General features: G+C 39.4%; 1 protein-coding gene across 2 annotated transcripts in view; it reads left to right on the top strand.

Moving 5' to 3' along the window:
* HERC5 (HECT and RLD domain containing E3 ubiquitin protein ligase 5) overlaps positions 1-13001 on the top strand; it is a gene marked incomplete at both ends in the record, with an annotated part of 60884 nt that overhangs the window by 10422 nt on the left and 37461 nt on the right. For both annotated transcript variants that reach the window (XM_080697905.1, XM_080697904.1), the window contains 7 exons: positions 1012-1103; positions 1315-1445; positions 4790-4935; positions 6031-6107; positions 8198-8301; positions 9993-10052; positions 12836-12929. In XM_080697905.1, the coding sequence (XP_080554031.1) occupies positions 1012-1103; positions 1315-1445; positions 4790-4935; positions 6031-6107; positions 8198-8301; positions 9993-10052; positions 12836-12929 (704 nt within the window). The remainder of the gene's footprint in view (positions 1-1011; positions 1104-1314; positions 1446-4789; positions 4936-6030; positions 6108-8197; positions 8302-9992; positions 10053-12835; positions 12930-13001) is intronic.

Genomic DNA, 13001 nt, shown 5'->3' with positions numbered 1-13001 from the left:
GTTAAAAAACCTATGTAATTGCAGTTATTGAACTACCTCTACAAAGCATATGGCGACATTTATTACAGTGTCATACAACTTACTGGAGTTATTATCCATAACAACTCTGCTACTTTACTTAGATACAGCACTTTATGCCTCACCTGAGCTCACTGGCCAAACATCCCATATCTGTCTCCAGACATGGTCCAGCTCTAATAATACAGGATAATTCATAAGTTGATGTTAGAAAAATATTCAGAGGGGATAAGAGTAAAGTGGTTAAACTATTTTTGCTGATTCTGAGTGCTTTGATAGGAAAAGAATCATGAAGGAAAGGAAAAGTAAGCTGGGTGCGGTGGCACACACCTGTAATCCCAGCACTTGGGAGAAAGACAAAAGAATTGCATATTCTAGTTTAGCTTCGGCAACTTACGAAAGCCCTGTCTCAAAAAAGTTAACACATCCTAGGGATATAACTCAGTGATAGAACACCCCTGGGCTCAGGCACACACAGAGAGAGAGAGAAAGAGTGAGTGAAATAAAGGTAGTATGGGGTGAGGATACTGTAATTGAGAATTTAAAAAGAAAAAAATGAGTCTCTATTAATAAAGTATTTTACCACTGGGTATGTAGCTTAATGGTGGAGTGCTTGCCTAAAATGTGTGAGGCACCCTGGGTTCTGGATTAGATCCCAACAGAAAATAGAAAAAAAAAATTTGGCAGGAATTAGAAATATCAGATGTGCTGGAGTTAAAAGTTGAATCGAGTCATGTTGAAAAGAAAAGAAGGGGCGCTGGGAAATGGCTTGACCTTTCTATACCTGGGGGCCCCGCAGTGTGATCTTTCTGGCTACTGCCCCACTCTTACCGTTAAGATTAGAACTTGGGCCTACATATGTCAACTCTGGGGTTTTCTCATCAGAATGGGATGGGAACTGCTATTGCTAGATTGAGAGGAAGTGCTCCAGGTAACTCCGTTGTAAAACTCCACACTTCTTTTCAGTCACTTCATCTGTTCTTTCCCGCACAGATAAAGATTCTCCTTCCCTTATTGAAACACTGGAGAATCATAAAATTGAATTTCTCGATTGTGGTGGCTCTCACACTGCCCTGCTCACGCAGGTAGGTGTACCCTTGTCTCTTCTGACTGTACTTCTGTAAGAACACTTTGGGGAGTTAGTGTTTGCCAGAGAAGAAAGGTTGTCCTTTCCACATGTAGGGCTGTCCTGGTAATTTAGGAGCTTTACTTTGTGGTACTTTTATTAAGTAGGCATCAGAAAATGTGACTTCTGTACTGTTTTTCTCTAACAACTGATGTAATGTTTTTCTTTAGGATGGGCTGGTATTTACTTTTGGTGCAGGAAAATATGGGCAGCTTGGTCACAATTCAACACAGAATGAGCTGAAACCCTGTTTGGTGACTGAACTTGTTGGAAATAGAGTGACTCAGGTAGCATGTGGAAGGTAAGTTGTAAAGTGTCAAATAAAATAGACAAAATCAGTACAATGAGCATAGATAACTTAATGAAATTTTCATCTGTTTCTTTGAGGCATGAGTATCAAATATTTTCAAGTAGGTGAAGATATGTTATTAGGCAATCATATTAAGTCTTTTATTAGTATACATAATTTGTTTTCTTTGATTTTGTTTTTATGATGCTGGGAATTGAACCCAGGGCCTCATGCATGCTAGGCATGCACTCTACCACTGAGCTATAACTGCAATTCCTGCTTCCTTTTTAGTGAGCAAATACAATTAAATTTTGTTACCCCCATAATTAATGTCTTTATAACTCTTCAAATGGATTTTCATCCTTAAGGAAAATAAGTTATTATTTAATTACTTGGGGAAAAAAATCACAAAGGGTTTTTGTTAATATAATCACTCATAAACCCTTGAGGCCAACATACTTTTTAGTTACCTAAATCTTTAGATTATGGGTTTTAATAATGGGAGCTGAGTTAAACTAGGTAACTCTTAACTTTCAGAGTGGTCCGCTTTGATCACAGTCAAAGGTAGTTGGAATGAAATATACCTGAGAATTTGAATTTTGAAGTGTTTGTTTGTTTGTTTGTTTTGTGTGTGTGTGGTCCTGGGGATGGAACCCAGGGGCTTTTCTACCTCCAGGCTACACTCCCAGACCTATTGTATACTTTATTTGGAAACAGGGTCTTAAGTTGCTGAGAGCCTTACTCGTAGCTGAGGCTGGCTTCAAACCTGTGCAATTCTCCTGTCTCACCCTCTTAAGCACTGGGATTACTTACAAGTGTGTGCCATCATACCCGGCTTGAGAATTTGAATTTTCACAGCTCATTTTTTTTTCCAGTACTGAGGATTCAACCTAGGGGCACTGTACCACCAAGCTATATTCCTAGCCTTTTTTTCTTTTTCTTTTTCAATTTGAGCCAGAGTTGGGATCCTCCTGTTTTAGCCTCCTGAGTATCTGGGATTATGAGCTTGTGCCACTATGCTTGGCATCATTTTTTTGAAAACAAAGGCAAAAATTTTGCTCAAGTTTCCTTAATTTCTTTCTTTTTTTCCTTTTTTGTCGTACCGGGAATTGAACCCAGGGACATTCTATTTCTGAGCTACACTTGGCCCTATTTTTTATTTTTTTATTTTGAAACAGGGTCTCGCTAAGTAGCTGAGGCTAGTCTCAAACTTGTGATCTTCCTATCTTAGACTCCCAACTACTGTGTGTGCCACCACGCCCAGCTGCTTAATTATTTTCTTTGGCCATCAGATTCATATCAGTAGGATGTTGGGACTTGGAATTAAAAAATATTTTCACATACTTATTCTTTTTGACAATTTTTTTCCTCACTAAACACAAGCAAATTCATATTGTCTTAATATTGGGTTTATTTATGAGCTTATTGAAATCTTCAGTGTTTCAAAAAATTTGTGTACATATATCTTTCTACAGACATACTTTGTTATGATCTTGGAATAAATTTACATAATTGGTTAATATTGAGATACACTAGATTATTGGAGTAAGATTCTTTTAACTAGAGATATTTTCTCAATCTCTCTTTTCTTCACTGTATTAAAGATTGAACCCAGAGACTATACACTCTTGGCAAGTGCATCACTAAAGTACATCCGAAGCCCACATTCAGTCTGTGTTGAGGAGGTACCAGGCATTCTACCTCTGAACGACCGCCCCAGCCCTATTTTATTTTTTTATTTTGAAACAGGGTATTAATAAGTTGCTAAGGCTGGCATCAAACTTGCAACCCTCCTGTTTCAGCCTCAGTAAATATTGGGATTACAGGCATGTGCCACCAGCCCAGCTCCACATCCCATATCTCTTAAAGAAATGTTATTACCACTTTGGATTCTTCTAGCCTGTGTTTGTTTGAGTAGCATGTATTTCAAGAGAAGGAGCCAAGTTTTAAATTCCTTACTGCAAATGAGGGAGAATTCACTGAAGGACTTGGAATTTACTAAAAGCTGATAAACTTAGTCCCCTTCTTACAAGAAAAGAGTACCAGTGAGTAACAGTCAAAGGAAGGGACATGGAGGCAGAGTCATGGAGAGTCAAATACCGAGTTTCTGGTCACTGTTTCCTCTAGTAGCTTTTGAACAGTGTGACCTCTTTTTACCTGATACGTGACCATATACCTGGAATATCGTCAGCCAGGAAAGCTCACCTGAGTGCAGAGTTTTTATTAGATGTTCATTGCTTGAGCACAATGAATTGTTACCAGATCGTTGAACTCAGTCTCCAGCTTTTCCCTCTTGGAGATCTGGTTTATACCCCAAACCAGAAGAGTTCTCCACAAGCCACTGACTAGCATGGTCCCAGGGTCTCAACATGAGTTCCAGTAATACTTTTTTTATGTGGGAAATACTAAGAGCTTAGAGGTTACCTCAGTGAACTGGGAACAGGACTTCTCTTTGAACAAGGCCAAATTCCTTACTAATTACCAGAGTGGTAGAAAGACCAAACCACAAATCAGTAAGAAAATCAGTGTGATAAAGGTCCTTGGGAAATAGGCAGGGGAGGTCAGAGAAGCTGAGCTAATTCAGTCTTCTGGGATGGAGAGAGGAGGGACTCAGATGATTTTCAGAAGGTGGTAAAGAGTCACAGGCAAGGGGAGGTGCTTGTTCCCCACATAGAAGCGCTGATTGCCTGCCAGTGTGTGGCATCATGGTCGTGAGTGGATATAGGCTTTCCAACATCATCTTAACCACACATTGTTTTTTTTTTTTTTTTTTTGGTGGTACTGGGGTTTCTGGAAGCCCTTCTACCTCCGGGCTACACTCCCAGACCTATTTTTACATTTTTATTTGGAAACAGGGTCTCCTAAGCCAGTGCGCGGCTGGCTTCGAACCTGTGCGATCCTCCTGTTTCTGCCTCCCAAGCGCGGGGATTACAAGCATGCGCCACCACGCCCAGCCCACACATTGGTTTTTTTTGGTTTCCATCCTTTGAAAATTAGTTTTTCTCACTGGCTATAGTGGCTCATGCTTGTAATCCCAGTACTTGGGATGCTGAGACAGAAGTGCAGGTTTGAGGACAGCCTCAGCAACTTCGATTGCCAGCAACCTAGCAAGACCTTGTTTACAAATTAAAAAAAAAAAAAGGGCTGGGGATATAGCTTGGCAATAGAATGCCCCTGGGTTCAATCCTCAGTAATAAACACACAGATACACACACACACACACACACACACACACACACACACACACACAGTTTCACTTTTAATGGGTAACCTGATTTTGGCAACTTACTATATTGCTAGATACTTCCATCATTGGGGATAATTAAGGATTGACAGTGTGTCCTTTTATTTAATAGGTGGCACACACTTGCCTATGTTTCTGATTTGGGAAAGGTCTTTTCCTTTGGTTTTGGAAAAGAAGGACAATTAGGAAATGGTGGAAAACATAATCAGCTGTTACCACTTCCAATGAAATTGCCATCAAATGAAGAACTCAAACTTGGTAAATTCTATAGGAGCATAGGATGTGGCATGTAATATTTTGTGAGAGAAAACAATTTTTCTAATGTGTGTATGACAAGGAAAGTAGTGTGTGAATATAAGGGAGTTTCTCTAAACATGGTTTAATTTTTTTAAATAATTTTAAATATTTGGCCTAACTTATTTAGATAGAATAACCGTAACTGTTTCTACTACTTCAGATTAGAATTGATATAAACTTAAATAATCACAAAATAAAATAGACTATGGATTCAGAGCCATAAGAGACTTATTAAATCTATGGCGGTTGGTTTTCACTACCTGACTTAATTGACCCATAATCCTGTGAAACCCATGGGATGCTAAGCAGATGTATATCAGGCACTGGAACTGTACTTAGCACTTTCCTCGATTATTTTACCAATCCTTGGAACAATTCAGGAAGATGTGTTCTGTCACCTCCACTTTTCTGGAGGATACAGAGAACAGAAGAACAAAGGGCTGACCACTTAGAGCCAGGAAATGGTTTCACTGAAATTGAACCATATCCCCAGGTAACCTTAGAGCTCCACACTGAACCATTCCACAGGAGTACCTCAGAGCACTCCAGTTGTTTCTGAAAGCTTAGAATTAGAACCCTCTCACTTTTGGGGGGAAATGAACAGTAATATCCTTAAGCAGTATATTATTAAGTAATATCCTTAATATATCATTATATATTTAATTCCTTATGAAGTTACATGACTTATTTATTCATAGTCTTTAAAGCCAACTGTCAATGATTGGTTAAATTTTGAGATTGTGGTTTTAGGGATGAGAGCCAAATTAAACTAGATTACAGTTAATGAGATATTTGTTTTTGTAATGTATATGAACATTTATGTTACTGATGTATATTAAACTGATGCCACATGTCAACCTTATGAAACACCTGTTTGCCAGCTAGACTTACTCTGTAGCGTGGGTGTGTCTGTATCTGCTTAATTGGTGGGAAATATGCTGAGTTCTACTTGTTAAAAAGTCGAAATGAGCACATTAGGAAGAACCTGAGATTGTTTACCTTTAGCGCAGGTTTGTGCCAAGTGATTTTCTTTTACTTTGTGTGAATCTCTTTCAGGAAGCCATAGCTCAGGAAAGGAGCTCATAATGATTGCTGGCGGGAATCAAAGCATTTTGCTCTGGATGGAAAAAGAGGTAAAAGTAAATATTGATTTTGTTTGTTATTGTTTTCTTTTGTGTGTGTGGTACTAGGGATGGAACCCAGGGACATTCTACCAACAAGCTACACCCTCGGCCCTATTTTTTATTCCTGTTTTTTTTTTCCTTTTTTTTTTTTGCGGTACTGGGGTTCCTGGGAGCCCTTCTACTCTGGGCTACACTCCCAGACCTATTTTATACTTTTTTATTTGGAAACAGGGTCTCTTAAGCCACGACAGCTGGCTTCGAACCTGTGCGATCCTCCTGTCTCTGCCTCCCAAATGTGGGGATTACAAGCGTGCGCCACCATGCCCGGCTTATTCCTTATTTTGAAACAGGGTCTTATTGAGTTGCAAAGGGCCTCACTAAATAGCTGAGGCTGTCCACGAACTGTGATCCTTCTGTCTCATCTTCCTAAATGCTGGGATTACAAGCGTGTGCCACCATGCCCAGCTCAAAAGTAAATATTTTAAATAAAGTGGGTATTTTAAATTAAATGAAAGGTTCTAGACTCCAGGTTTGGCAAACTTCTAAATTACCATGTTAAGCTGACTTCTTGGTAATAGCTGGAAATTATTGGCTCTTTATCATCTAAACTGCATTCATTTTTACCCATAAAACTCAGTGTATTTGCTGGGTGTGGTGGTGCAAGCTTGTAATTCCCGCATTTGGGAGGCAGAGACAGGAGGATCACACAGGTTCAAAGCCAGCCTCGCTGGCTTAAGAGACCCTGTTTCCAAATAAAAATATAAAAATGGGTCTGGGAGTGTAGCCCAGAGGTAGAAGGGTTTACAGGAACTCCAGTACCACCAAAAAGAAAGAAAGAAAGAAAGAAAGAAAGAAAGAAAGAAAGAAAGAAAGAAAGAAAGAAAAGGAAAGGAAGGAAAAGACAAGACAAGACTCAGCAGATTTGTCCCTGAAGGACATTGTTGAACCAGGGTGATTTCCTCAGACTTTTCTTACCTTTGGAGGGCTCCTTGCTAATAACATTGGTCAGTTTCCTCGTGAGCTGACAGGTCAACAGATTCTAAAAATTATTTCACTAGTCAGTACAGTACTATAAAAAGACCAGCAGTTTATAGGCTTACAGATAATTAGCCCATAACTTTCTTCCCTACTTCACCATTGGAAAATAAATTCATCCCACTAACATACCCAGCCCTTCTAGGGTCTTCTCCTCGGGGCTGTCAGATGTGTAGTTTTAATCAGATTATACTAATTGTATGGAGTGCTGAGTGTTGGGACATTTGGAGAAATTTGCTTTGAGTCTAAGCCCCATTGGACAAGAAATTGGCCACTCCTTGGTAGAGCTGCTTGCTATGTACTTCTAGGCAAGTGTTCTAACTACTGAGGTACATCTCCAGCCCCTATAATCACACTTATGATTATCTCAGAGCCATATCATCCATATTTAAAAATCAGTATTACCCCCTGAGTGTGTACTTAAAAGCTGGATACATCCAGACATGTTGCCTAATACTTGTAATCCCAGTTCTTGGGGGGCTGAGACAGGAGAATCTCAGGTTTGAGGCCAACCTCAGCAACTAAGCGAGACACTCAGCCTAGCAAGGCCCTGTTTCAAAATAAAGAATAAAGCTGGGCATAGTGGTGCATGCTTGTAATCCCAGTATTTGAAAGGCTGAGATGGAGGATTGCAGATTTGAGGCCAGCCCCAACAATTTAGGCTCTCAGCAACTTAGTGAGACCCTGTTTACAAATAAAAAAAAAATAGAGGTAGGGGTATAGTCCACAGATAGAGGGACCCTGAGTTCCATCCCCAGTACTACAATGGAGAAGAAAAAAAAAAGGGTGGAGGTGTAGCTCAGAGGTAGAATACCCCTAGGTCAGTCCCCAACACCACACACACACACAAACTGGATGCAATGGCACACCTATAATCTTAGTGCTTGAGAAGATGAGAGAGGAAATCACAGATTCAACGCCAGATTGAAGAAACTGAGACCCTATTTCAAAATAGAGAGGGTGTGGCTTAGTAGTAGAGCGCCCCAGTACTTAAAAATTAATACCTAAAAGTTGAATAACTTTCAAACATGTGTAAATTGTTGCACTTTTTTGTTTTTTATTAGAATTCCTATGTTAATTTGAGGAGAAAAATTCTTACATTAAATGAAGGGACTATAAAGAGATGGATTGCTGATGTGGGGACTAAGCAGTGGCAAAATACAAAAAGGTATGTATGCCTCATGTGTTTGTGCTTATATCTTCTCTAAAGTAGCTTTTCCAAACAGGTTTGCTTTTTTTTTTTTTTTTTCAAACAGGTTTTGTGTGAGGTTTTATGGTCCTCTAGGGTATTAGAGTTTTCCAGAGAACCAATAGGATGTATATTTGTATGTATCTTTTGGAAGAGAGAGACTATCTTAAGCAGTTGGCTAATGTAATTGTGGGAGCTAACAAGTCTGAAATTTGCAGAGTGGGCTAGGTGTCTAGAGATCCAGGGAAGAAATGATGTTGAAGCCTAAGTCCAAAGGTAGTGTGGAGGCAGACTTCCCTTTCTGGGGGAGGTGGGTGGCTTGGTTTTTCTTTTAAAGCCTTCAACTTACTGGATGAGGCCCAGTACATTAGGGAAGGTAATCTGGTACATTTAAAGTCTGTTACTTAAAATGTTAACTTTTCCGGGCATGGTGGTGCACATCTGTAATCTCAGTACTTGGAAGACTGAGACAGAAGGATCTTAGGTTTGAGACCAGCCTTAGCCATTTAGTGAGACTTTCAGCAATCTAGTGAGACCCTATTTCAAAACAAAAAAATCAAAAAAGGCTGGGGGTGGCCGGGCATGGTAGAGCATGCTTGTAATCCCAGCATTCAGGAGGCTGAGACTAGAGGATCTCAGTTCGTGGACAGCCTCAGCTACTCAGTGAGGCCCTCTGCAACTTAGTGAGACAGTCTCAAAATAGAGAATAAAAAATAGGGCAGGGGTGTAGCTCAGAGGTCGAATGCCTCTGGATTCCATCCCAGGACCCGAAAAAAAAAAAAAAGTTGGTGTAGCTTAGAGGGAGATTCTCTGGGCCTTTATTATGTTTTCATATATTGTGATTCTGAGCAGAAAATATATCCAGCATTCCCCAACTCCATTTGACACCAGAAACACTGGTTTGCATACAGCTGAACAATTGGGGCATCCCTACCCCACCTAGATCATAGAACCATCAGTAAAGATTGTACCTACCATCAGTAAAGATTGTACTTATTCTCACAGACATCTTTGTTTTTTTTTTTTTTTTTTTCTGTGTGTGTGGGTTTGAAGATGGAACCCAGAGGCATTCTGTCTCCAAGCTACATCCCCATTCTTTATTTGATACAGGGTCTTACTAAGTTGTGGAGGGCCTAAGTAGCTGAGGCTGTCCACGAACTGCGATCCTCCTGTCTCAGTCTCCTGAATGCTGGGGTTACAAGCGTGCACCACCACGCCCAGCTTCTTAGAGACATCTTTAAGAGATCCTTTTAGAGATGGCTTTCTAATGTTTGAAACTGGCCTTGTAGAATAATTGTGTTGTAATTTATAGAGCACAAGTGCTCAAGAAGTATTTATACAGTTACTTCTAAGGTGAAGCTGAACACACCTCCCCATTTAATTTCTGGTAGTTTATTTTGAGTGTCTTATTTGTCCAATAAAGTTCTGACCCTAGATCAGGCCTTTACCTTTCTTCCTGAAGCTTCTCTGAGAGATAATCTTTTCCATTTTCTGTCGGCTACTGCCATTTTGAGATTCAGCAAATGGAAGAGATAGCTAATGCCAGGGTTCTCTATGCAAATCAACAGAATACAGAAGAAGTAGAAGACAGTTGATTTTGTTTATCAGGTCTCCTGTGTAAGGAGGCAGGTGAATGATTTGGTTTAACGATGGCCTTCTTCTTAATGTAGGGAAATCCGAGAGATATTTTCATCTCCTGCTTGTCTGAATGGAAGTTTCGTAAGGGAAAGGTAATATAATAAATTAGAATATATTAAAATGCTAAATGTTTTTATTTAAAATGGTTCCAGGGCAAAAGAAAATTAATTACATATCTCTTTTTTAAAAATTACTCTTTTTTTTTTTTTTTTGCGGGTCTGGAGATGGAACTCAGAGGCATTGTACCTCCAAGCTACACCCCTCAGCCCTAGTTTTTAGTCATTTTATTTTTTAAACAGGATTTCACTGAATTGCGAAGGGCCTCACTAAGTAGCTGAGGCTGTTCGTGAACCACATTCCTCTGGTCTCAGCCTCCCAAATGTTGGGATTATAAATGTGTGCCATCATGCCTGGTGCCTAAAATTACTCTTTTTAAATGAAAGCAATTATCTGTTTGCTGTATAAAATGTCAGAATATAGAATGCTAGGGCTGTGGCTCTGTTTTAGAGCACTTGCCTAGCATGCATGAGGCCCAGCACTAAAGGAGAAAACACACACACACACACACACACACACACACCCCAAAATGAAAATCGCCTGAATTCCATCACTTTAGAAAAATATCTTGGGCTGGGGATATAGTTCATTAGTAGAGTTTATGCTTAGCATACATAAAACCCTAGGTTCTATGCCTAGCACATGCACAAAAAAGAGGGATTATGTTGTTTTATACATTGCTTTGTACTTAATATGTTCAGCCATTTTCCATTTTGTTCAAAAATATTCAATATTTTTATAGCCGGGCATGGTGGCACACGCTTGTAATCCCCACGCTTGGGAGGCTGAGACAGGAGGATTGCACAAGTGTGAAGCCAGCCTCAGCTGGTTTAAGAGACCCTGTTTCCAAATAAAATATACAGTAGGTCTGGGATTGTAGCCCGGAGGTAGAAGGCCCCTGGGTTCCATCCCCAGTACTGCCAAAAAATAAAAATAATAATTCAATATTTTTATAGCTTTTTGTTGTTTGTTTGTTTGTGTTTGTTTGGCAGTACTGGGGATGGAACCCAGGGCATTCTACCTCGGGGCTACACCTCCAGCCCTATTTTTTTTATTCTTTTTTTGAAAAACAGGATCTCACTAAATTGCAGAAGGCCTCACTAAGTAGCTGAGGTTGGCTTCAAACCTGGGATCCTCCTGTTTCACCCTCCCAAGTACTGGGATTGCAAGCGTGTGCCACCATGCCCGGCACTCTTGTAACATTTTAATGGCTGTATGAAAACCATTAAAGGAAGGCTGTACTTTAATTTATTTAACTATTTACTTATTTCTAGATAATAAGGATTATTTCTTTTTCTTTCTTTTTTTTTTTTTTTTTTTTTTTTGGTAGTTCTGAGAATTGAACCAGAGCCTTGTATATGCTAAGCATGTACTCCACCACTGAATTATACCCACAGCATTCCCTCTCATTTTGTGGAACTGAGGATTAAGCCAATGTATTTCAACCTCTGAGTTATACCTCCAGCCCTTTTTATTTTTGTACTTTGAAACAGGATATTGCTAAGTTGCCAAGGGTTTTACTAAATTGCTGAGGCTGGCCTTAAACCTATGATCCTCCCATCTCAGCTTTCTAAGTACTGGGATTATAGTTGTAAACTACCATATCCACTTTGTCCCTTTTGAATTTTTAAGTATTAGGGAAGAACAACCTTGTACTTCTTTTCATAAATATTTGTATATTATATTTAGTTCTTAAAGATAATTTTCTACTTTTAGACAGTAAATATATGTTTAATAAAGAATATGCTTTTTTTTTTTTTTGGTGGTGGTACTGGGGTTCTTGGAAAGCCCTTCTACCTCCGGGCTACACTCCCACAGGCTACACTCCCAGACCTATTTTATTTTATACTTTTTTATGTGGAAACAGGGTCTCTTAAGCCAGCACAGCTGGCTTCGAACCTGAGCGATCCTCCTGTCTTCGCCTTCCAAGCGCGGGGATTACAAGCGTGTGCCACCACGCCCAACTAGAAGAATATGCATATTTTGAGACAGTAAATCTGTTCTTTTCCACATAAATACAATTCATGGGTTAAGATGTTTACACATAGCTGGGCAAGGTGGTGCACACTTCTAATCCCAGCATTTGGGAGGCTGAGACAGGAGGATCACAGTTCATGGACAGCCTCAGCTACTTAGTGAGGCACTTTACAATTCAGTGAGACCCTGCTTCAAAATAAAAAATACAAAAATAGGGCTGATGGTGTAGTTTGGAGGTAGAATGTCCCTGGGTTCCATCCCCAGTACCGCCAATAAAAAAGGATGCTTATACATTTCATTGGTAAGTTTCTGTTGAAACACTAAGACTCTGTTGTTCAGAAGCCCATTTTGAGTAGCTGGGCTTGCAGGTATGTTGAAGCGCACTCTCCCTTTTGGGCCCCAGTTTCGGGTCAAGTAACTCAAACAAATTGTCATATTTTTCAGAAACAGAAACCTTTTGTCTTTTCTCTATAGTTTTATTTAGTGATTATCCATTTTACTTAAGCATCATCTTATTTTTTTCTGGTACTGGCAGTGGGACCCAGGGTCTCACACATGCCTCTCTTTGAGCTCTATCCCCAGCACTGATTATCTATTTTAGGTAAGATAATAATTTAAGGTTTATAGCTAATGTAACCATAATATTTTTTGGCATTTTAGAAATAATCAGGCCACTTACAACATTTTAGTTATGTTATATTCAGCCAAATTATTCTCTTACTCTAAAGTTGATTAAAAGATAATTTTATTGAAATGGGCACTCTTTAGAAAAAACTTTGTATGATAAACTTTCACTTTGAAGTATCCTTTCTCATTTATTTTTTTTATCTTCTTGCTACAGACTTGCTGCAGAAACCATATCTGTTCACTCAGACTTAAATAAAGCAAGAGACATTTTTAAGGAATTGACCCAAAAGGACTGGATTACTAACACGGTGGTATTCTTCAGAGTGTTATTTGGAGAAGGAAAATATACCAGAATGAGAACTTGGTTTCAGGAGAAATGT

This window comes from Muscardinus avellanarius (assembly GCF_963383645.1).
Source record: "Muscardinus avellanarius genome assembly, chromosome: 6".
NCBI classification, from domain to species: Eukaryota; Metazoa; Chordata; class Mammalia; order Rodentia; family Gliridae; genus Muscardinus; species Muscardinus avellanarius.
This window is presented reverse-complemented; position numbering and strand designations above follow the sequence as displayed.